Source organism: Mesoplodon densirostris, chromosome 8, assembly GCF_025265405.1.
Source record: "Mesoplodon densirostris isolate mMesDen1 chromosome 8, mMesDen1 primary haplotype, whole genome shotgun sequence".
NCBI classification, from domain to species: domain Eukaryota; kingdom Metazoa; phylum Chordata; class Mammalia; order Artiodactyla; family Ziphiidae; genus Mesoplodon; species Mesoplodon densirostris.
In genome coordinates this window covers 69525261-69550694 of record NC_082668.1, presented here as the reverse complement: position 1 = coordinate 69550694, position 25434 = coordinate 69525261, and the positions used below count along the sequence as shown (strand labels likewise).

The window sequence follows — 25434 nt, the reverse complement described above, 5'->3', positions numbered from 1 at the left end:
CCTGGCAGTCTTCTGTTCTGTACCACACTCACTGAAAGATGTGTAAAACAGTGTTTATAGCAGCTCCATCCATAAGAGCCCCAAAGTGGAAACTATCCAAACAGTTACTACCAAACAGTTACTAGATAAAGAAATTGTGGTATATTCATATAATGAGATACTACAGAACAATGAGGATGAACAAACTGCAGCTACACACTGCAACATGGATGAATTTGACAAGAGTAATGTTGAGCGCAAGAACTCACACAGAAGTGAACATACTGTATGGTTTTATGTAGATAAAGCTTAAAAAAAAAACTAAATTAAACTAATCTATGGCATTAGAAGTCAGAATAGTAGTTACCCTGAGGCAGAGGGAGTCAGTGACTGGGAGGGACGCTAGGGAGAATTCTGCAGTCCTGAAAATGTCTGTTTCTTAGTCTAAGAGGTGGTTACGAGGGAGTGTTTATAAAAAAAAAAAAAATCATCAGGCTGTACACTTATGAAAACACTTTTCTATATGAATGCTTTATTTCAAAGAAAAATTTATCTTAAAGAAAACTGAAAACTCTGCTGTATTAAAGGATTATAGTAAGGAACTTCCCTGGTGGCGCAGTGCTTAAGCATCCGCCTACCAACGCAGGGAACAAGGGTTTGAACCCTGGTCCGGGAAGATCCCACATGCCACAGAGCAACAAAGCCCGTGCGCCACAACTACTGAAGCCCGCGTGGCTAGAGCCTGTGCTCCGCAACAAGAGAAGCCACCGCAATGAGAAGCCCGCGCACCACAACGAAGAGTAGTCCCCGCTCGCCACAACCAGAGAAAGCCTGTGTGCAGCAACGAAGACCCAATGCAGCCAAAGATAAATAAAAAATTTTAAAAAAAGGATTATAGTAAGAATATCAAAAATGTTAATTTACAGTTGAAGAGCTACATGTGTATTCACATCTACAATCTTTTGTTTAATATACTTATTTTATATGGTGACTTTGTTTTTACTTTATTCACTCAATAACATGAATATGTAGATGGGAATTAAATATATACTCATAGTAGTGTCAAAGTGAAAGAGGAATAAGATTAAGGATCTCTGCCTTGCACACAGATCAAAGGGATGATTTATTACTCCACTTCATTAGTCCTGGTATATCACCCTTAGAAGATGGAGGAAGAGGAGGAAGAAGAAGGAAAAGGAGAAGGAGGAAAAAGGGAAGAAACAACTTCAGCTTTTCTTTAAAACCTCTGAAAAACTAGGGCCATCAGACCATGTTCTAGGGCTACACAATTACTTGTTAAAAAATTGTTACAAGACAAGAGGCAGGGACTAGATGTCCCCAGTAACTCCCACTCTATCTAAACCATAGCGTGGCTCAGGAAATAGCAAATCAGACTATAGGCTGACCCTAGCTTAGAGGTGTATCCCAACACCTCTGCCCCATGTACCGGTCATAGATATGTCACTATCCCATGTCTGCCATTAAGTATAGAATCTTCCTCCTCATCAATAACTGCAGCATACATCTTTTCTTCAATTTAACACTAAGCAGATAGAACACCCCTCTTTCCTGCCCTCTTAGGTCAGCTCTCAGGGTGAACGACCATCCCCGTAGCATTTGGAGGTCACGGTTTTCTGATGGCTGTGAAAACTGGGAGGAGCGAAGAGGGCGTCAAGAGGAGCTGTCTTCCTAAGGGGAGGTTCAAGATGAAGCCCTGAGGCCAGAGCCTTGCCTCTGTTTCCCTCGCGGAGAGCGCCTGTCTTCCAGTTCAGCCAGCACCTGCCAGTGCCCAGGTCCCTTACCAGGGACTGCGGCACAACCTTGGCGAAGATGCTGGGACTGCTTGGGCCGGCAAATATCGGCCTCTGGTGCTTAAGAAAGGCCGGGCTGACTCGGGCAGAGACCCTAAGTAAATTGTCACCTGTCAATCACTTGACCTAAATACACCAGCCACTGGGGGAAATAGAAGGGAGGGGGTTAGTCGGAGCATGCTCAGTAAACGGGATGACATCACTTAATCAATGCTGAGGCCGGGAAGGCTGCATCAGCAGCCTCGAGCAGGCTGCCAGGAACGTGTCAGCAGGGATCGGGAGGCTCCCATTAACTCGGTCCCTCCCCACGCGACTCGCATACAAAGAGGGCACCATCAGCTACACACGCTGGGGACAGCGGAGGGGGAAGGGCGGTGGAGCGGGGGGAGGCTGGCTTGTTTTATTTGACATATTCCTTTAAGAACTAAAACCCAGTGGTACTCCCTCCCCCCACCAGCAGCCCCGCTGCAGAAATAGAGCCAAGCCTGCGGAGGTGAGGGAAGGGGGGAGGGGTAACGTGGGAAGGGAGACCAAGAGGGAGGGGGACCCCAGCCACACAAAGTAACTTCTTTGGGCACAGAGGCTATTTGGTTGCGCTCCGGACCCCCAGCCCCACAGACGTGGGCGCACAGCCTTCTCTCCACCCAGCGTGAAGCACACCCGAGGGTCTGCGGACACCAGGTGGGGGTCGCCCTGTTGCGGAAGGGTCAGAACCGAGGTCCAAGCCAGGGCAGCCTGGGTTGAGAGGAAGCAGGAGACACCAAGGCCACCAGTATTCCCCCATCCCCCGCCTTCCGCGTGCAGAGCAAGGAGGAACGCCGCGGGGAGCCAATTCTGCACAGCTGTGGGAGCTCCGCGCCGAGGCTAGGATTTTTCCAGTACCTTTTTTCTTTCACCAAGCTCGTGAGAAGAGGCAAAGTGTTCGATAAATTGAACCAATGCCTGGAATCATTTGTGGGTTACACGTGGGCTTGAGGGTAACCTGAACACACTACCCACGCGGTGTGGTCAGGGCGGGGAACAATGGGCCCACTCGGGCCCGCACCCCAATAACAATGGCGGCGCCGAACCCTTCCTCGCCCCCCACCCCGACCCCCGCCGCCTGGGGCCCGCCCCATGGTCCCCAGTCGACCCTCCACCGGCCCAGGGGGGAACTACGGGGGGGGGGAGGGGACTTCTCGTCAAGTCCACCCTAGAGGGCAGCCCCGAGGGGATGTCCGAAGGGGTAGCCCGAGCATCTCTGCCTGATCTGGGGCGTCAGGGCTGCGGCGCGAAGCAGCAGGGGAGGCCAGACTTCCCAGCCACTTACCCCGATCACCACGGTCTCATCGCCTTTAAATTTGGGGATGAATTTGTCCCCGCGGAGGATCTCAGCTTCGTTGAGTGGCCGGAACCTACACATCACTTTGATGCTGCATTCGGCTGGATCCGCCATCTCTGCCGGCGGCAGAGGGAAGGGGCGCGGGGATGGGCGGGGGGACGGGGTTCCGCACAACTAGGGAGGTGGTCGAGAACCGCACCGCCCGCAACGAGGCCGCCTCCCGCAGCCTCCGACGAAGCTTCTCAGCAGGTCATCGCGAACTCGGCGGGCTGGGCAGCTCTGGCCGCTCCGAGACCCGGTAGGTGGGCAGTCTATCAACCTTTGGCCCGTCCGGCTGCACACCTGCCTTCCCTGGCCTTGCCCTGGCCCTGCGCTGCGTCCCGGGCCCACCTGCCCAGGACCACGCGGCGGGCGGACGAGGCGATGCGCAGGGAGCAAGCCTCTCCCGGCTCAGACCTCCCGGGCTCCTGCGAGCTCAGCCATCCTGCATCAGCACCAGCGCGCTCCGGCACCTCCCCACCCCGCCCCTTCGCCCCGCCCTCCCTCGGTCCGCCCCGGGACGGTGACGTCACTGCGGAGATACGCCCCGCCCTCGCCCAGGCTCCAAGAGCGAAGCGTCCTGGGACTTGTAGTCGTTGCACCTGCGGGGGGAAGGACAAGGATACTTGGAGTTGGCTTTCGGAGACAACGTTGGTGCCCCGGGTGACACCTCCGAGAGCCTGCAGGTCTTGGCTGGCTGCCCAAGTCAATACAGGATGGATGTCACATCCAGTGTTCCCGGTTAAAATCTCTATAAATAACCAGGTCTATATCATCTCTTTACATCGTTTCATGATCCCAAAGGAAAATCCCCTCTTAAGACAATGTCCAACCAAACAGTTATGAAGCATATTCTCTGTGCTCAACAGTTTTTAAGCGTCGTGAGGAAATCGGAGGGAGGGGGGCAATGAGATTTGCATGAATATTTGAAGTCAGTAACTCCTGAAAATGCCTGTACATAGATAGCAGTTCATACATATTTTGGGGCAGGGACTCCTTTAATATCTGATGAAAGTCAGGGACCTCTTCCATAACAAAAACAAAGACAAATAAACCTGTACACACCCACAGATTTTTCATGCTATTTGAGAGGGATTGGAGACAGCTGAAGCCTGTCTGTGACTCCCAGGTTAAGAGCCTCTTAATTACTACTAATTATTGTACAGTTTACAGAACCTCTGCCAAATGCCTACTTATAACCCTGTAGAATGAACAGAATATATACAGGATCAAGTCCGAAGTACTTTGCAAAATATGTCCAGGTCCCGTGATCAGATTCCGTCTACTTATTAGCCTCATCTCTTGCCACTTCTTGTCTTGATGTTTACACTCTGACAAACACCAAACTACTTGCGGCTTCCTCCGCTTAAATTCACCTCTTGCTCTGCTTGCTTCTGGTATTTTGTTTAAGCATTTACTCTCCCAGAGTCAAGCATTCATGCCTATTAGTAAGTATGTATATTAGGGCTCTTACCATGGAAAGTGATAGAAATCCACCTGGAGCCACTGAGTTAAAGGAGGGAGGGTGGGAGGGAGATTCAAGAGGGAGGGGATGTGGGGATATATGTATGCATATGGTTGATTCACTCTGTTGTACAACAGAAGCTAACACAGTGTTGTGAAGCAACTATACTCCAATAAAGATGAATTTAAAAAGATAAAATAAATAAACAAACAGAAAAAAAGAAGAAGACAGATTGATCTGGCTTATTAAAGGAATGATGAAAAACTAAGCCAGGGAACAGGCAGACTACCAAGGCTCTCTCTCTACCACTGGTCCCTGTTCTCTCTTTTTATTGGCCTTACTCTCCCTCTAGATCATCCCTTCAACATGTCAAGAAACCCAGCTGCCAACAGCCCCTGCGTTCATTCTTCAATTTCTACCATTAGATAAGGATAGATGTTTGTTCAGAGATTTGGTTTGAAAACCCCTAGGGCAAGTCTGTGATTGGCCTGGGCTTCGGTTGGTGTCTACCTCTAGACAACTCGATCAGAGTCAAGGACTTTGTGAGATCCTGCAGGAATCTCACGGTCGGAAGCTACACAAAAGAAGAGGGACATCAGTCCCAGAAGAAGAGCATTTTGCAGGGCTGGCAGAACAATTAGATGTCCACTCTCCCTTTCCAGTGCTATCTTTTCCTCTAAGACTCAGCTCAGCCCTCCCTCCTTAGGAAGGAGCCCTAAGTGAGCCCTCCCTCCTTAGGAAGCTTTCCCTGACTCACTAAACACTGACAGAGAGTAGGTGGTCCTCCTTGTTGTCTCATTATCTCCTGTGTCCACCTCTGTCACTGCAATTCCACAGGCAATGATATCTGCCTCATCTTTATGTCTCTAGCATTTAGCACATAATAAACAGCACAGATGTAGGACGCATGGCAAGGTATTTAATTTCCTTAAGACTCAGTTTCCTCATCTCTATCATTGGAGTAATGATACCATCTCATAGAGTTTTTGAGGGAATTAGAAGAAATAATACTTTTAAAGCACCTAGCATGCTGCCTGACACATGTATGATATAAACCTCTGAAAGTTAGATATGATGATGATGATGATGATGATGAAGTTATGAACAAATGAGTGTAAAACAAGTAATTTACTCAGTTAATTTTAGGAACACATCTGTTGATTAAATGCAGGTGTACCTGGTAATAGAGGTTCTCCACCTAGCTGAGAAGACACACCTACTGAAATAAACTTTTGTCAGCTATTGTGAGCAGTACCAATTTTACTTCCTGTCCTCAGATACAGTGAAAGTAGGTTTTAAAAGGCCCAAATGCTACATGTTCATCTATTTTCACCTTAGTAGTTCTCTGGCTCAGACACCCACAATCTTCAGTTGTCAACTTCACAATATACTGGAGAGGGCAGTCCAATCCCCAGTTTCCCTGAGCCCACCAGAGGATGCCTAGAAGCTCACACACACTGGTTTGTCTGAAAAGGTCAGAACATGGATAACCTGGGGTGGTGAGAGAGAACTGACTGTGTGTCCCTGGGTTCACTCTTCATTTATTCATCCACCTATCCATCCATCAACTACTGATTGAACAAATAACATTTGCTGTCACTATATACATTTAGGTTTATTAAGTGAACTCAAGGGGACTATGGTCCCCCACTTGAGGGGAAATTGCAAAATAAGTCATTACCCTCAGGCAACTTAGAAACAAGTCAGTACTGAGGTACAATGCTCAGTGGTGCTGAGAAGGCTTAATCAAAGAGAGGGATTAGGTAGGATTTAAAAAAATTAAAAAGAAACACCAAAGCACAGACAACAAAAGAGAAAATAGATAAACTGAACAATATCAAAATGATAAACTTTTGGGCTTCCCTGGTGGCGCAGTGGTTGAGAGTCCGCCTGCCGATGCAGGGGACGCGGGTTCGTTCTCCGGTCTGGGGGGATCCCACGTGCCACGGAGCGGTTGGGTCCGTACGCCATGGCCGCTGAGCCTGCGCATCCGGAGCCTGTGCTCCGCAACGGGAGAGGCCACAGCAGTGAGAAGCCCGCGTACCGCAAAAAAAAAAAAAAAAAAAGATAAACTTTTATGCATCAAACAATACTATCCACAGAGTAAAAAGGCAACTCACAGGATGGGAGAAAATATTTTCAAATCATATATCTGATAAGAGATTGATGTCCAGAATATATAAAGAACTCCTATGAATCAACTATATTTTAAACTATGATTTAAAAATGGGCAAAGGACCTGAAAAGAACTTTCTTTGAAAAAGATGCACAAATGGCCAATAAGCACATGAAAAGATACTCAACATCACTCATCATTAGGGAAATGCAAATCACAATGAGAGGGGACTTGGTGGCGCAGTGGTTAAGAATCCGCCTGCCAATGCAGGGGACACGGGTTCGAGCCCTGGTTCGGGAAGATCCCACGTGCCGCGGAGCAACTAAGCCCGTGCACCACAACTACTGAGCCTGCACTCTAGAGCCCACAGGCCACAACTACTGAGCCCATGCGCTACAACTACTGAAGCCCGTGCACCTAGAGCCCGTGTGCCGCAATGAGAGAAGCCACAGCATTGAGAAGCCTGTGCATCGCAATGAAGAGTAGCCCCCGATCGCCACAACTAGAGAAAGCCCACACGCAGCAACGAAAACCCAACACTGCCAAAAATAAATAAATAATAAAATAAATAAATTTTTAAAAAATCACAATGAGATACCACTTCATACCCATTAGGAAGGCTTTTATCAAAAAAAAGAAAATAAGTGTTCAGGAAGATATGGAAAAATTGAAACTATTGTACACTGTTGGTTGAAATGTAAAATGGTGTGGCTGTCATGGAAAACAATATGGCCATTCCTCAAAAGGTTAGAAATAGATTACCATATGATCCAGCAATTCCATTTCTGGGTATATACCTCAAACAATTGAAATCAGAGGCTCAAACAGATATGTGTATACCCATGTTCATAGCAGCCTTATTCTCAATAGCTGAAACGTGGAAGCAACCCAAGTGTCCAAGTCATCTATGGGGAATACGTAAACAAAATGTGGTATATACATACAATGAAATATTATTCAGCCTTAAAAAGGAAGGAAATTTAGACACGTGCTACAACATGTATGAACCTTGGGGACATTAAGTGAGATAAGCCAATCACAAGAGGACAAATACAGTATCAATTCCATCTATATGAGGTGCTTAGAGTAGTCAAAGTCCTAAAGACAGAAAGTAGAATGGTAGTTGCCAGTGGCTTGGGGGAGGGGAGAATGGGGAGTTATTATTTAATAGGTATGGAGTTTTAGTTTGTGAAGATGAAAAATGGAGATAGATGGTGGTGATGATTGCACAACAATGTGAATGTAATTAATACCACTGAACTGTATACTGAAATAATGGTTTAAATAGTAAATTTTATGCTATAAAATATAATATGAATTTTATGTTGTTGTAGTATATTTTACTACAATTTTTTTTAAGTGATTCCTATATTTGGGGTATGTTTCTGACATCACGGGTTGGCGCATTCAGCTCCATTTGTTTTGGGGTTTTTTTTTTTGTTTTCTGTTGTTTTGGACCATGCCACATGTGGGATCTTGGTTCCCCAACGGGGATTGAACCCGTGCCCCCTGCAGTGGAAGCACAGAGTCTTAACCACTGGACGGCCAGGGAAGTCTCTATTTTACCACAGTTTTTTAAAGAAACCTTTGTGCACTCTTGGTAGGGATGTAAATTCGTGCAGCCACTATTAAAAAAAGAAAAAAAATCAGCATGGAGTTTCCTCAAAAAAATAAAAGCAGAACTATCATATGATCTAGCAATTCCACTTCTGGATATTTACCCAAAGGAAACAAAATCCCTATCTTGAAAAGATATTTGTACCCTTGTGTTCACTGTAGCATTATTTACAATAGCCAAGACATGGAAAAAGTTGTGTCCATCTGCAGACAAATGGATAAAGAAGATGTGGTATATATACAATAGGGTATTATTAAGCCATAATAAAGAAGGAAATCCTGCATCTGCAGCAACATGGATGGAGCTTGAGGGCATTATGCTAAGTGAAATAAGTCAGAGAAAGACAGATACTGTATTACCTCACTTATATGTAGAATCTGAAATAAAGCAAACTCATAGATATAGAGATCAGATTTGTGGTTACTAGAAGCAGGGGGTGGGGGAGTGGAGAACTGAATGAAGGCGGTCAAAGGTACAAACTTCTAGTTATAAGATAAACAAGTCCTGGAGATGTTATGTACAGCATGGTGACTATAGTTAACACTACCATACTGCATATCTGTAAGTTGCTAAGAGAGTAGACCTTAAAAGTTCTCATCACTGTGTACAGTGATGGATGTTAACCAAACTTATTCTGGTAATCATTTCACAACATACATATATCAAATCATAATGTGGTACACTTAAAACTGATATAGTGTTATATGTCAATTTTATCTCAATTTTTTAAAAGATAAAGAAAAATAGAATTACCAGGGCTGGTGGTTGGGGGGAATGGCGGATGTTGGTCAAGGAGTACAAACTTCCACTTACAGAATGAATAAGTCCTGGGGATGTAGTGTACAGCATAGTGACTATAGTTAACGATACTGTACCAAGTACTTGAAAGTTGCTCAGAGAATAGAACTTAAATGTTCTCACTACCAAAAAGAAATGGTAATTATGTGACATGATGCAGGCGTTAGCTATAACTATAGTGATAATCATCTTGCAAAATATAAGTGTATCAAATTAACAAGTTTATATACCTTAAACTTATACAACATTATAGGTCAATTACATCACAATAAAGCTGGAGAAACAAACAAATTAATAATAGATTTCCCTGGTTGGGGGGAAGGAGTAAAAAGGGAAAGGGAGGTGATTGGGTCATTGGGGTTAATTCCTTGACATCCATCCCACCACTCCCTCCTGTGAAGCCAGAACATGCTGTGAAGAACCATCCCCAACTCCGGAGATGGGCTTTGGTTAGTCTCAAACAAACAAGGTCATCCCATCCTCAGGGGTGGGCAGGATGAAGCCAAGGAGATAAAAGAAAAGTTTGCCAAATTTTTGGAAAGAGATTCTATTTCCCAACCTTTCCCTCCTTGATTAAAGGATGACATTCAACACCAATTGTTACTGACACATTCTGTGACTGCATGGAGAACAAGGCTTAGGATGAAGCCAAGCTGTGGGCAACAGAGCCAAGAGACCAAAAATCCTGGGTCTTTGATCACATCATCGAGCTACTGAGATTCAACAACTCAAAACCCACCCTTCTCTAGATTTCTTTCTTGAGCCAGTAAACTTGCCTATTCTTCAAGTCAACTTTCTGTGACTTGCAGCTGAAAGGGTATTGAGTGATACCAGAAGATATCTAGGGAGCAAGAGAGCAAGTGACACAGTCTGGAGGTCAGATGAAGCTTACATACCCAGGACAGCGAGAAAACCTATGCGACCAGAGTGAAATTAATGAGAGATTATGTCAAGAGTCTAAGTGAAACAAGCCAGAGAAAGACAAATACCGTATGATCTCACTTATATGTGGAATCTAAGAAAAACAAACCGAACTCGTAGATACAGAGAACAGATTGGTGGTTGCCAGAGTAGGGGGTGAGGGAGAGGGGCGTCAAATGGTACAAACTTCTAGTTATAAGATAAATAAGTCCTGGAGATGTCATGTACAGCATGGTGACTATAGTTAATAATACCGCATTGCATATTTGAAAGTTGCTAAGAGAAAATCTCAAAAGTTCTCATCATGAAAAAAGAAACTGTAACTACGTATGGGGATGGATGTTAACTAAACTTACTGTGGTGATCATTTCACAATATACATATGTATGAATACAATGCTATATATCAATTATATCTCAGTTTTTAAAAATATATTAACAGTGAAGGAAAAAGAAATTGATTTTTAGAAAACCTTCCTGAACAGCTCTAGCCCACAGAGCTCTCTGCTGTCTCAGGCCGTCGGTCCCCTTGATTTGGCACTTGAGCACTTGCTGTCTTGCAGTGACATTCCTAGCATTGTCTGGTTCTGTTCTCTAATTCTTTCCTCTTCACAGTATTTTTCTTTCTGTTAAATGTCTTATGTGTACGTTTTGCTCCCTTATCCATGTTGTGGGGATCATGTATTATTTACGTGCTTGATAAAAATATTTTCTGGATGATCAGCCCGTGACCATCATGATCATGATAATGGCAAGGACAAATGAATGAATACATGAACCTGGAAATGATGATCTTGCATTGTAGATGGAGCCTTGGGCTCAGGACATGCATTTTTAAATAGAATGTTGTAGTTCATTTTAGTTCATTTTATTTATTTTTTTTTGCCCGCACCACAAGCATGTGGGATCTTAGTTACCTGACCAGGGATAGAATCCCTGTCCCCTGCATTGGAAATGTGGAGTCCTAACCACTGGACCTGCATTTTTCATTCATTCTGCTGCTAACAAGTTCTGTGACTTTAGAAAATATATTCAACTTCTCTGAATGATTTTTTTACACCATCTGTTGAAATGGTGCTAAAAATATTATCTCTTCTGGATAAGTGAGAATTGAAAGAGAAATATGTGCCCAAATCCTTGGAAATAAGGTCTGGGAGAGGTTGTGAAGAGATTGAGGGAATCACCCCTTCCAAGAAAACATGAGAAGAAAGAAAAATATGTAATAATATAAAGTGAATTATTCCAAGGCCCGGCATAATGCCAGACACAAAGTAGCAACTCAATAAATGCCTTTCATGTGTTCATGCATCACTCATTCATTCAACAAATGTGCATTTCCCATTGCAGCAATGAATCCCTGAGTGTCCTAGTAAAGGAATCATCTGCTTCTGGGATTGGTCAAGTCCTGCTGCCCTGACTTTTGCTCATGGTTAAGAGGTGTGCTATGCTCTTCCAGGACAGCGCCTACTCCACTCCCCTCCTTCCTGACCCAGCAAAGCCTTCTTGAAGCTGGAATTTATAGGTCCTTTGAGGGCAGTTAATGAACTGAGGAATTCACCCACTAGCACAGGGTAAGGGCCTCAAACAGCCTCCAAGTTCCCCAGCCACAGTTTCTTCCAACGCCTCCACCAGCAACACGGGCTTGGCCCCCGAAATTCAATGTTAAGATGGGACAGAAAATAAATAAGGAATTATCTGGATCATTCACGCAACAGTGAACAGTCTCCCTTTGCCTAGCTCGAGCCTAATAGAAATCGAGGCATGTGAATCGCACCCCATCCCCCCTTCTCTCTGGAGTGATCAGAATCATTTTCTGAGCACTCTGCTTCTCTATTCAGCTCAGTCCTGGAGAACGGCTTCTATCCCAGTCTCTACTGCTAGTGAGAAGTGTAAATTGAAGCAATTATCTGGATTGTTCAAGGAAAAGAAGGCTCAGAAATCCTTCTGCCTGAGTGATCTAGGTAATTGCTTCAATTTTCACATCAACTCCCCATCTTTGGCAGTCACTGGGATAGTCATTTAACTCAAACCCTGGGGTCTGCAGGTTCCCGTGTGGGTTTAATCATTTCTGATGGTCTGGGCCCAGCTCCATTCCTATAAGTACAAAAAATATCTGGCCCTAGTGAAGATTAAAAACCAAATGAACAGGTGAAAATGTTTTTTAAAGTGTCGAAAAATCCCTTTAAAACTTGCAAAAAAAAAAAAAAAAAAACTTGCAAAAATAGCCTGTTGCCATGGAATGGAAAATCAGGGTGTCTTTTAAAATTTAGCACCTCAAGAGGCCCAGATAACCCAGCTCAGTGGGGAAGAAGCAAAGACTATCACTTCCTTTTAACATGACATTAGCTGATCTGAAGGAGAAAGCCTGTTCTCTCCAGGGGAGCTGACACATCAACTGAGATTCATTTTACTAGATTAAATCTTTAGAAATCTTTAGTATTAATTCTTGCAGAAAAAAATCCAGGGCTCTGGACAAATACAATGGAGAACCACTGAGTCTAAGGAGGGAGAGCAGAGGAGAGAGAAAAGCCAAACTCTTGTGTCTTGCGGGTAGAGGTAGGGGCCCACCTGTGAATGAGCTCTGGCAACCAGGTACCAGGCACCAGGCCCAGTTAGGAGCTGAGATGCAGGAGGTGAGAGGCATGGGCACCTCTACCCTTCCCCGGGCTGACAGCACAATCCTAGTGTGACCTGAATGTCAACGACTCCCTCATCTTTCAGTAACTATGCCTAAATTCATTCAGGGCCTACTTGGAGACAGAATTCAACATTGTTAGTTCCTCTAAAAATCCACTCTCAGGAAAGCTTAGGAAGTAACGTAAACTTTACTAAAAATGTAACAGGAATCCCAGATGAGGGATTTCTATTGCACACCCCACAGTGAACTATTTAAAAATCACTACTAGACAGACTTCATGTCTCCAAATTCCCATCTCCATCATACATCACAGAGGGTCCTTTTCCACCCCAACATCCCATGTGACTCCTCTCTCCAGGTCCTGACATTTCCTGCACTGTTCTTCCCTGATGCAGAGTCAGTCTGTGGTGTTCCACCTGCGTCCCAGGCTTGCAGCCTCTAACTTATCACTGTGCTCAGAAAAACACAGGGGGCTCCTCTAGTCAGCAGCTCCATCCTCCTCAGACACTGTGGGAAAGGAGAATAAATAAAAACATGTTTCCTATTGCCCACAGTGGAGAAATACAGCAGCATCCTTGGCAAATCAATTCCTTGTAAATATGTTAAATAAAGACTGTGAATTCCAAGGTTGATGTGGTTCCCTATAGAGATTCTCCTTTACTTTTTGAAACAGTAAATAAGATGAGGTTTTGTTCAACAGAGGTCAGAGAAAAGTACACAAAGACTAGAGCATTTTTTTTTTCAACAATGGTATTAGTTATCTACTGCTGCGTAACAAATTACCCCCACACCTACTGGCTTAAAACAACATTTGTTATTTCACAGTGGGTCAGGAATTGGGCATCACTTAGCTGAGTCCTGTGGCCCAAGTTTCCTCTCTCATGCAGCCAGGGCTGCAACCATCTCAAGGCTCAGACTGGGGAAGGATCCATTTCCTGATCAGTCTTGTGTTTTTTGGCAGGATCCCATTCCTCACTGGTTGTTGGCCAGAGGCTACCCTCAGTTCTTTGTCATGTGAGCCTCTCAAGAGCAGTAGACATCATCAGAGCAAGTGAGAGAGAGGAAACAAGACCAAAATGACAGTCTTTCATAGCTTAATCTCATCCAATCATTTTTGCATACTTCCTTGATTAGAAGTAAGTCACTAGGTCCTGCATACTTTCAAAAGGAGGGAATTACACTTAGGTGTGAATAACAGGAGGCATGGATCATTGGGGACCATCTTAGAAGGCTGCCTGTCACAACAATAAATGAATTAACCGTCACTTATTTGTCACTTACACTGAAATAGGGCAGAGAGTAGAGTCAAGGAGTACAACTTTGGAAAGAGACCCTTCTCTCAAAGAGCTTCAGCCTAACTGGGAGACAAGATATAAAGAGATTAAAAGAGAAATAGTCATTCTAAACAAACAACGAAAAAAACCTTAAGATGGCTACTATCAAAGGAAAAAAGAAACATATTAAACTTCATAAAAATATAAAATCTTATACATCAAAAATCATATGCAATAATAAAATAACACAACCTGCTAAGGAAGGTTTTTGCAACATATATGACAAAGAGTCGATATCTTTAATAAAGAATTCTTACAAATCAATATGACAGTTGTAATGCACAATAGAAAAACTAGCCGAGAGCATAAAAACCCAATAAACAAAAGAATTACAAATTACCCTTAAATACATGAAAAACTATTCAGCCTTATTAGTAACCAAAAGAATGCCTACTAAACTGGCAACAATTACAAAGAATGATAACACCCAATGCTGTAATGAATACAAAGAAGGCAACCTTCTCTTATCCTACTGGCAGGAGGGTAGATGTGTATAATTTTTCTGGGAGGGCAACATAAATCAAACCCTAAAATGTGTACAGAGGCAGACTTCCTACTGAAAGTGACAGAAATACCAGGCATGCAAGCACTTGTACCTTCAGGGAACAAGAAGTGCAAACTTGAATGGACACATCTGGGGACTAAAATTGGAAAAGCGTGTTTATGCCAGATTACTGAGAGCCTTGGACCACAGGTGGTGGTGTCTGGGTGGCATTCAGCTGACAGTGGGAAATCACTGGAAGTTTTTAAGTGGGGAGTGATCAGATGAAAGAAGAGTTCTAAGCCCAGTTAGAAACACCAGTGAGATACAAATCCAGGGATAGAATGGGAGAGACTCATCACTCTCTCTATGGGCTCTCTGTTCCTCCCCCTTTGGCTTCACTGTATAGCAGAGCCAAACAGATAGTCCTTCTTACCGAATGGAGATTGTATGGATAGTTTCAGCCTTTGGGTCTCATTTGCAGTGGCCTGAAATAACAACTGCAGATTATGTCTCTCCAGTCTATGAGTCAGTCTCTGGACAGTTCTGCTGACTTGGCTGGGCTCTCTCCCAATTTGGGGGATCAGCTGGCTGTCAGCGTGTTCTAAGATGGTCGAAGCTTCCCTCCACTTCTCTCCATCACCCCAGGAAGCCAGCCCAGGCATGTTCTCACGGCGAGATAGCGTGAGCAAGCCCAGCTATGTAAGAGATTAGGTGCAAATGTGCGTGTACTTTTCAAGCCTCTGCTTGCCTCACACTTCAAGTCAAGCCACATGACTGAGACCAGAGACAGACTGAGAGAGGACTGCAAAGCTGCAGGGCAAGGCTGTAAATACGGACTGAATCGTGTCCCCCTAAATTCATATATTGAAACCTTAGCCTCCAATGTGACCGTATCTGGAGATAGGGCCTTTGCGAAGGTAATTAAGGTTAAATGAGGTTGTAAGAGTGGGGTCCTAATCTGATAGGACTGTGGCCTTGTAAGAAGAGGAAGAGAGAAATATCTCTCTCTCTACCATGTGAGGACACAGTGAGAAGGTGACCATCTGCAGCCAGAAAGAGAGTTCTGACCACAACCGGACCCTGACGGAACATTGACCTTAGACGACCCCCCAGCCTCCAGAACTGTGAGAAAGTCAGTTTTTGTTGTTTAAGCCCCCAAGTCTGTGGCGTTTGGTTATGGCAGTCCGAGCTGACCAAGGTATGGACACACGGAGGCCATTTACTACCACAACGAGGGAGGGAAGGAGACAGGAAGCAGGGAGGAAGGGAGGGAAGGAGGGAGGGAGGTTTACTTATTTTTAAATATGTGTATAGTTGAGAAAATGACTACGTTCCACTCTCTTTCATCTGAAAGTGGGTCATGCACTCTGTGCCTATCTGCAGTCTCCATCTGTGAGCAGAATCAGTCAGAAAGTGAGGAGGATCAGGACCAGAGAGAGAGAGAGAAGCACCCTGAGACTGGCTCACTTTATTCCAAAAAGACATAGAAATGGTTTGGGGATTTTCCACGCATGGGACAAAACAAATTGCTGTGTGAAAGGTTCTTATTCTGCCTGGAGGACTCTCATCACAGCCTACTCTCTTCCTGTTTTCAAAATGTCAAGTAAGCCTGAGGAATCGACTTAAAAAACAAAAGACATCTTCCTATTTAAAAGAGTTGGAGGGACTCCCCTGGCGGCCCAGTGGTTACGAAGCCTTCCAATGAGGGGGTGGCGGGTGAGGGTTCCATTCCTGGTTGGGGAGCTAAGATCCCACATGCCTCAGGGTCAAGAAATCAAAACATGAAACAAAAGCAATACTGTAACAAATTCAAGAAAGACTTTAAAAATAGTCCACATCAAAAAAAAAAAAAATAGAAGAAGAAGTTATATCTTCCGGGTAAGATGGCGGAAGAGTAAGACACGGAGATCACCTTCCTCCCCACGGATACACCAGAAATACAGCTACACGTGGAACAACTCCTACAGAACACCTACTGAACGCTGGCAGAAGACCCCAGACCTCCCAAAAGGCAAGAAACTCCCCACATACCTGGGTAGGGCAAAGCGGAGAGATTCCCGCACAGAGGAGCGGTGCCGAGCGGCACTCACCAGCCCGAGAGGATTGTCTGCTCCCCCCCCCCGGGGCGGGCAGCGCTGGAGCTGAGACTCGGGCTTCGGTCAGAGCGCAGGGAGAGGACTGGGGCTGGCGGCGAGAACTCAGCCTGAAGGGGGCTAATGTGCCACAGCTAGCCGGGAGGGAATCCAGGAAAACTCTGGAGCTGCCGAAGAGGCAGGAGACTTTTTCTTCCCTCTTGGTTTCCTGGTGCGCGAGGAGAGGGGATTAAGAGCGCCGCGTAAAGGAGCTCCAGAGACGGGCGCGAGTCGCGGCTGAAAGCGCGGAGCCCAGTGACGGGCGTGGGACGCTGGGGCTGCTGCTGCCGCCGCCAAGAAGCCTGTGTGCGAGCGCAGGTCACTGTCCACACCGCCCTTCCGGGAGCCTGTGCAGCCTGCCACTGCCGGGGTCCCGGGATCCAGGGGCGGCTTCCCTGGGAGAACGCACGGCGCGCCTCGGGCTGGTGCAACGTCACGCCGACCTCTGCCACTGCAGACTCACCCCGCACTCCGTGCCCCTCCCTCCCGCCCGGCCTGAGTGAGCCAGAGTCCCCGAAGAGGCTGCTCCTTTAACCCTGTCCTGTCTGAGCGAAGAACAGACGCCCTCCGGCGACCTACACGCAGAGGCGGGGCCAAATCCAAAGCTGAGACCCAGGAGCTGTGAGAACAAAGAAGAGAAAGGGAAACCTCTCCCAGCAGCCTCAGAAGCAGCGGATTAAAGCTCCACAATCAACTTGATGTACCCTGCATCTGTGGAATACATGAATAGACAACAAATCATCCCAAATTGAGGAGCCAGGAGTCAGTGCTGTGCCTCTGAGGTGGGAGAGCCAACTTCAGGACACTGGTCCACAAAAGACCTCCCAGCTCCACACAATATCAAACTCAACAGCAGCACCCAGCTTCACTCAACGACCAGCAAGCTATAGTGCTGGACACCCTATGCCAAACAACTAGCAAGACAGGAACACAACGCCACCCATTAGCAGAGAGGTGGCCTCAAATCATAAAAAGTCCGCAGACACCCCAAAACACAACACCAGACGTGGACCTGCCCACCAGAAAGACAAGATCCAGCCTCATCCACCAGAACACAGGCAGTAGTCCCCTCCACCAAGAAGCCTACACAACACACTAAACCAACCTTAGCCACTGGGGACAGACACCAAAAACAATGGGAACTGCGAACCTGCAGCCTGCAAAAAGGAGACCCCAAACACAGTAACATAAGCAAAATGAGAAGACAGAAAAACACACAGCAGGAGAAGGAGCAAGATAAAAACCCACCAGACCTAACAAATGAAGAGGTAATAGGCAGTCTACCTGAAAAAGAATTCAGAATAATGATGGTAAAGATGATCCAAAACCTTGGAAATAGAATAGACAAAATGCAAGAAACAGTTAATAAGGACCTAGAAGAACTAAAGATGAATCAAGCATCGATTAAAAACACAATAAATGAAATAAAAAATACTCTAGATGGGATCAATAGCAGAATAACTGAGGCAGAAGAACGGATAAGTGAGGTGGAAGATAAAATAGTGGAAATAACTGCTGCAGAGCAAAATAAAGAAAAAAGAATGAAAAGAACAGAGGACAGTCTCAGAGACCTCTGGGACAACATTAAACGCACCAACATTCGAATTATAGGGGTTCCAGAAGAAGAAGAGAAAAAGAAAGGGACTGAGAAAATATTTGAAGAGATTATAGTTGAAAACTTCCCTAATATGGGAAAGGAAATAGTTAATCAAGTCCAGGAGGCACAGAGAGTCCCATACAGAATAAATCCAAGGAGAAATACACCAAGACACATATTAATCAAACTGTCAAAAATTAAACACAAAGAAATCATATTAAAAGCAGCAAGGCAAAAACAACAAATAACACACAAGGGAATCCCCATCAGGATAACAGCTGATCTCTCAGCAGAAACTCTACAAGCCAGAAGGGAGTGGCAGGACATAATTAAAGTGATGAAGGAGAAAAACCTGCAACCAAGATTACACTACCCAGCAAGGATCTCATTCAGATTTGATGGAGAAATTAAAACCTTTACAGACAAGCAAAAGCTGAGAGAGTTCAGCACCACCAAACCAGCTTTACAACAAATGCTAAAGGAACTTCTCTAGGCACGAAACACAACAGAAGGAAAAGAACTACAATAACGAACCCAAAACAATTAAGAAAATGGGAATAGGAACATACATATCAAAAATTACCTTAAATGTAAATGGACTAAATGCTCCCACCAAAAGACACAGACTGGCTGAATGGATACAAAAACAAGACCCATATATATGCTGTCTACAAGAGACCCACTTCAGACCTAGAGACACATACAGACTGAAAGTAAGGGGATGGAAAAAGATATTCCATGCAAATGGAAACCAAAAGAAAGCTGGAGTAGCAATTCTCATATCAGACAAAATAGACTTTAAAATAAAGACTACTAGAAGAGACAAAGAAGGACACTACATAATAATCAAGGGATCAATCCAAGAAGAAGATATAACAATTGTAAATATTTATGCACCAAACATAGGAGCACCTCAATACATAAGGGAAATATTAACAGCCATAAAAGGAGAAATCGACAGTAACACAATCATAGTAGGGGACTTTAACACCCCACTTTCACCAATGGACAGGTCATCCAAAATGAAAATAAATAAGGAAACACAAGCTTTAAATGATACATTAAACAAGATGGACTTAATTGATATTTATAGGACATTCCATCCAAAAACAACAGAATACACATTTTTCTCAAGTGCTCATGGAACATTCTCCAGGATAGATCATATCTTGGGTCACAAATCAAGCCTTGGTAAATTTAAGAAAATTGAAATTGTATCAAGTATCTTTTCCGACCACAATGCTATGAGACTAGATATCAATTACAGGAAAAGAGCTGTAAAACATACAAACACATGGAGGCTAAACAATACACTACTTAATAACGAAGTGATCACTGAAGAAATCAAAGAGGAAATTAAAAAATACCTAGAAACAAATGACAATGGAGACACGACGACCCAAAACCTATGGGATGCAGCAAAAGCAGTTCTAAGAGGGAAGTTTATGGCAATACAATCCCACCTTAAGAAACAGGAAACATCTCGAATAAACAACCTAACCTTGCACCTAAAGCAATTAGAGAAAGAAGAACAAAAACATCCCAAAGTTAGCAGAAGGAAAGAAATCATTAAAATCAGATCAGAAATAAATGAAAAAGAAATGAAGGAAACGATAGCAAAGATCAATAAAACTAAAAGCTGGTTCTTTGAGAAGATAAACAAAATTGATAAACCATTAGCCAGACTCATCAAGAAAAAAAGGGAGAAGACTCAAATCAATAGAATTAGAAATGAAAAAGGAGAAGTAACAACTGACACTGCAGAAATACAAAAGATCATGAGAGATTACTATAAGCAACTCTATGCCAATAAAATGGACAACCTGGAAGAAATGGACAAATTCTTAGAAATGCACAACCTGCCAAGACTGAATCAGGAAGAAATAGAAAATATGAACAGACCAATCACAAGCACTGAAATTGAAACTGTGATCAAAAATCTTCCAACAAACAAAAGCCCAGGACCAGATGGCTTCACAGGCGAATTCTATCAAGCATTTAGAGAAGAGCTAACACCTATCCTTCTGAAACTCTTCCAAAATATAGCAGAGGAAGGAACACTCCCAAACTCATTCTACGAGGCCACCATCACCTTGATACCAAAACCAGACAAGGATGTCACAAAGAAAGAAAACTACAGGCCAATATCACTGATGAACATAGATGCAAAAATCCTCAACAAAATACTAGCAAACAGAATCCAACAGCACATTAAAAGGATCATACACCATGATCAAGTGGGGTTTATTCCAGGAATGCAAGGATTCTTCAATATACGCAAATCAATCAACGTGATACACCATATTAACAAACTGAAGGAGAAAAACCATATGATCATCTCAATAGATGCAGAGAAAGCTTTTGACAAAATTCAACACCCATTTATGATAAAAACCCTGCAGAAAGTAGGCATAGAGGGAACTTTCCTCAACATAATAAAGGCCATATATGACAAACCCACAGCCAGCATTGTCCTCAATGGTGAAAAATTGAAACCATTTCCACTAAGATCAGGAACAAGACAAGGTTGCCCACTCTCACCACTCTTATTCAACATAGTTTTGGAAGTTTTAGCCACAGCAATCAGAGAAGAAAAGGAAATAAAAGGAATCCAAATGGGAAAAGAAGAAGTAAAGCTGTCACTGTTTGCAGATGACATGATACTATACATAGAGAATCCTAAAGATGCCACCAGAAAACTACTAGAGCTAATCAATGAATTTGGTAAAGTTGCAGGATACAAAATTAATGCACAGAAATCTCTGGCATTCCTATATACTAATGATGAAAAATCTGAAAGTGAAATCAAGGAAACACTCCCATTTACCATTGCAACAAAAAGAATAAAATATCTAGGAATAAACCTACCTAAGGAGACAAAAGACCTGTATGCAGAAAATTATAAGACACTGATGAAAGAAATTAAAGATGATACAAATAGATGGAGAGATGTACCATGTTCTTGGATTGGAAGAATCAACATTGTGAAAATGACTCTACTACCCAAAGCAATCTACAGATTCAATGCAATCCCTATCAAACTACCAATGGCATTTTTCACAGAACTAGAACAAAAAATTTCACAATTTGTATAGAAACACAAAAGACCCCGAATAGCCAAAGCAATCTTGAGAACGAAAAATGGAGCTGGAGGAATCAGGCTCCCTGACTTCAGACTATACTACAAAGCTACAGTAATCAAGGCAGTATGGTACTGGCAGAAAAACAGAAAGATAGATCAATGGAACAGGATAGAAAGCCCAGAGATAAACCCACACACATATGGTCACCTTATCTTTGATAAAGGAATCAGGAATGTACAGTGGAGAAAGGACAGTCTCTTCAATAAGTGGTGCTGGGAAAACTGGACAGGGACATGTAAAAGTATGAGATTAGATCACTCCCTAACACCATACACAAAAATAAGCTCAAAATGGATTAAAGATCTAAATGTAAGGCCAGACACTATCAAACTCCTAGAGGAAAACATAGGCAGAGCACTCTATGACATAAATCACAGCAAGATCCTTTTTGACCCACCTCCTAGAGAAATGGAAATAAAGACAAAAATAAACACATGGGACCTAATGAAACTTAAAAGCTTTTGCACAGCAAAGGAAACCATAAACAAGACCAAAAGACAACCCTCAGAATGGGAGAAAATATTTGCAAATGAAGGAACTGACAAAGGATTAATCTCCAAAATTTATAAGCAGCTCATGCAGCTCAATAGCAAAAAAACAAACAACCCAATCCAAAAATGGGCAGAAGACCTAAATAGACATTTCTCCACAGAAGATATACAGACAGCCAACAAACACATGAAAGGATGCTCAACATCTTTACTCATTAGAGAAATGCAAATCAAAACTTCAATGAGATATCATCTCACACCAGTCAGAATGGCCATCATCAAAAAATCTAGAAACAATAAATGCTGGAGAGGGTGTGGAAAAAAGGGAACACTCTTGCACTGCTGGTGGGAATGTGAATTGGTACAGCCACTATGGAGAACGGTATGGAGGTTCCTTAAAAAACTACAAATAGAACTACCATATGACCCAGCAATCCCACTACTGGGCATATACCCTGAGAAAACCATAATTCAAAAAGAGACATGTACCAAAATGTTCATAGCAGCCCTATTCACAATAGCCCAGAGATGGAAACAACCTAAGTGTCCATCATCGGATGAATGGGTAAAGAAGATGTGGCACATATATACAATGGAATATTACTCAGCCATAAAAAGAAATGAGGGCCTCCCTGGTGGCGCAAGTGGTTGAGAGTCCGCCTGCCGATGCAGGGGATGCGGGTTCGTGCCCCGGTCTGGGAGGATCCCATATGCCGCGGAGCGGCTGGGCCCGTGAGCCATGGCCGCTGAGCCTGCGCGTCCGGAGCCTGCGCGTCCGGAGCCTGTGCTCCGCGATGGGGGAGGCCACAACAGTGAGAGGCCCGCATACCGCAAAAAAAAAAAAAAAAAAAAAAAAAAAAAAGAAATGAAATTGAGCTATTTGTAATGAGGTGGATGGACCTAGAGTCTGTCATACAGAGTGAAGTAAGTCAGAAAGAGAAAGACAAATACTGTATGCTGACACATATATATGGAATTTAAGAAAAAAAATGTCATCAAGAACCTAGGAGTAAGACAGGAATAAAGACACAGACCTACTAGAGCATGGACTTGAGGATATGGGGAGGGGGAAGGGTAAGCTGTGACAAAGTGAAAGAGCGGCATGGACATATATACACTACCAAATGTAAGGTAGATAGCTAGTGGGAAGCAGCCGCATAGCACAGGGAGATCAGCTCGGTTCTTTGTGACTGCCTGGAGGGGTGGGATAGAGAGGGTGGGAGGGAGACGCAAAAGGGAGGGGATATGGGAACATATGTATATGTATAACTGATTAAATTTGTAAAATAAAAAAAAATACTGTAAAAAATAAATAAATAAATAAATAAATAAATAAAAATAAACTAAAAAAATAAATAATTAAAAGAATGAGGACACCTATAGGCCTCCCTGCCCTAAAATATAAATAAAAATTGGCCTTAACTAACAAATCTACCTTAATATACTTTTGGTTTTTGTTTTTTTTTTGGCCACACCATGAGGCATGCAGAACTTCCCCAATCAAGGATTGACCCCGCACCCCCTGCAGTGGAAGGCGAAATCTTAACCACTGGACCACCAGGGAAGTCCTACCATAATATACTTTTGATTGAGTTATTGGAATATCCTAATCAAAGGAAAATATTTATTCCCTCATTTAATGAGATTAATCACAAGACTCTGTCCTAGGCAACAATACCATGTAACTCTAAGAACGCTTTCAACTCAAAAATAACATTTATATTCTTGCTACCACAGGAGCTACTAAGATAAGCAAGGCACGGTGCCTGCCTTCCTGGAGTTTGTCATCTAGGAGAGAAACAGAGACCTGGAAAATAACTGAATTGGGGGCTTCAGAGGAGTGGAATTGCAGTGTTCACAGAGTAAAGCCATGTCCTTGTGGGAGAGGCATGGGGTCTCCACTGACAGCACCCCCAGGAGAGAGGCAGGCCTCAGGCAGGTTGGAGAAGGCTCCAGCTTCTCGCTGGGTCTCTCTGTTTGGAATCTTGGACATCAAGGGGTCCAGTGGTGGTAGGGCTCGAGATAACAGGGCTGCACGAATGCAAGCTCCTGTGTATAACCCACTCTCCTTCCTCCATGTTCAGGAATTAGGAGTGAGGGAAGGGGGGCTGAGGAGCGGGTATTGCTTCTCTCCCACCAGGGGGGCCAACTCACCGTGCACCTCAGTGACACAGGGAAGGTCCTTCCTGGCTTCCTCATCCCTGGACACTGGCAGGGTGGCTTCCAGAAATGCCGACTCTGTGGAGATCCCGCCACACCTGCTAGCCTGCTGGGACCACCCGGTGCTTGGGTGTAGCCTCTCTGAGGACCACGCTGCCTGCACTCACCTGTTTTACCACCTCCAGGCAGAAGAAGGTTGTCTCTGGTGGAAATGCTTTGTAGGATGAAGAGAGGTGTGTAAGGTGGACAAGGCAGCTGTGTCTATTTTTTAAAAATATTTATTTATTTGGTTGCACAGCGTCTTAGTTGTGGCATGTGGGCTCCTAAGTTGCAGCACATGGGCTCCTTAGTTGTGGCTCCAGCGCTCCTTAGTTGTGGCATGCGAACTCTTAGTTGCAGCATGCATGTGGGATCTAGTTCCCTGACCAGGGATCGAACCCAGGCCCCTGCATTGGGAGCATGGAGACTTATCCACTGCCACCAGGGAAGTCCAAGGCAGTTGTGTCTTGATTTGGGCTCCCCAGAAGCAAAGCCTGAGATGGGCAGTCCCATGACAGTGGTTTCTGAAAGAGTGAGGGGAGCAGGGGAGTGAGGCATGGTGAGGCCACAGGAGACTGGCTCCAGCCTGGTCCCACCAGGAAACTCTGGCATATAACTGCACCCCTTTGAGGAAGGGGGTAGCCTTTTGTAACCCCATGTCGGTCAGTCACTGGATGTGTGGGGTTCTCTCTCAGGTTAGGAGGAAGGCAACTCTCTAGAGAGGAGCTGACGCTCCCAGCGCTGGGAGAGGGGAGCACAAGCTGGTAGAGGGGGTCTGGGTGGGGCACAATGGCGTCCACAATGGGTGGATGTGCTCAGCAGAGAGAAGGACCTGTGTGTGTCAAGAGTATACTGTGGGGGACTTCCCTGGCGGTCCAGTGGTTAGGAGTCAGAGCTTTCACTGCTGAGGGCCCAGGCTCAACCCCTGGGTGGGGAGCTAAGATCCCGCAAGCCGTGCACCACGGCCAAAAAATCCCCAAACAAACAAACAAAAATTATGTTGCGTTCAGAGCCCAGTTCTGCTGGTGTGTAAATGATGAGCATATAAGTGAGCACGGAATGAGATGATGCAGGTGAAAATACAGTCCACCTGTAAGGTGCCAGCTAAACGTCCCATGTCTCACAGGGTTGGTGTGAAGACCAGATGGTGCACAACGGACAAAATGTCACTCTAGAAACTAGAAAAGCTCGACACAAGGGCAAATTATTTAAGATATGTTTTTGATGGGCTTCCCTGGTGGCGCAATGGTTGGGAGTCTGCCTGCCGATGCAGGGGACACGGGTTCGTGCCCCGGTCCGGGAAGATCCCATGTGCCGTGGAGCGGCTGGGCCCGTGAGCCATGGCCGCT

The 25434-nt window shown here is 44.4% G+C and overlaps 1 protein-coding gene across 1 annotated transcript in view; it reads right to left on the bottom strand.

The window, feature by feature from the left end:
- The window catches only part of KIF5C (kinesin family member 5C), a 168798-nt gene extending 165573 nt beyond the window's left edge, over positions 1-3225 (bottom strand). Inside the window, exon 1 of the mRNA XM_060106261.1 lies at positions 3100-3225. Within this exon, the coding sequence (XP_059962244.1) occupies positions 3100-3225 (126 nt within the window). The remainder of the gene's footprint in view (positions 1-3099) is intronic.
- Positions 3226-25434: the final 22209 nt, after the last annotated feature.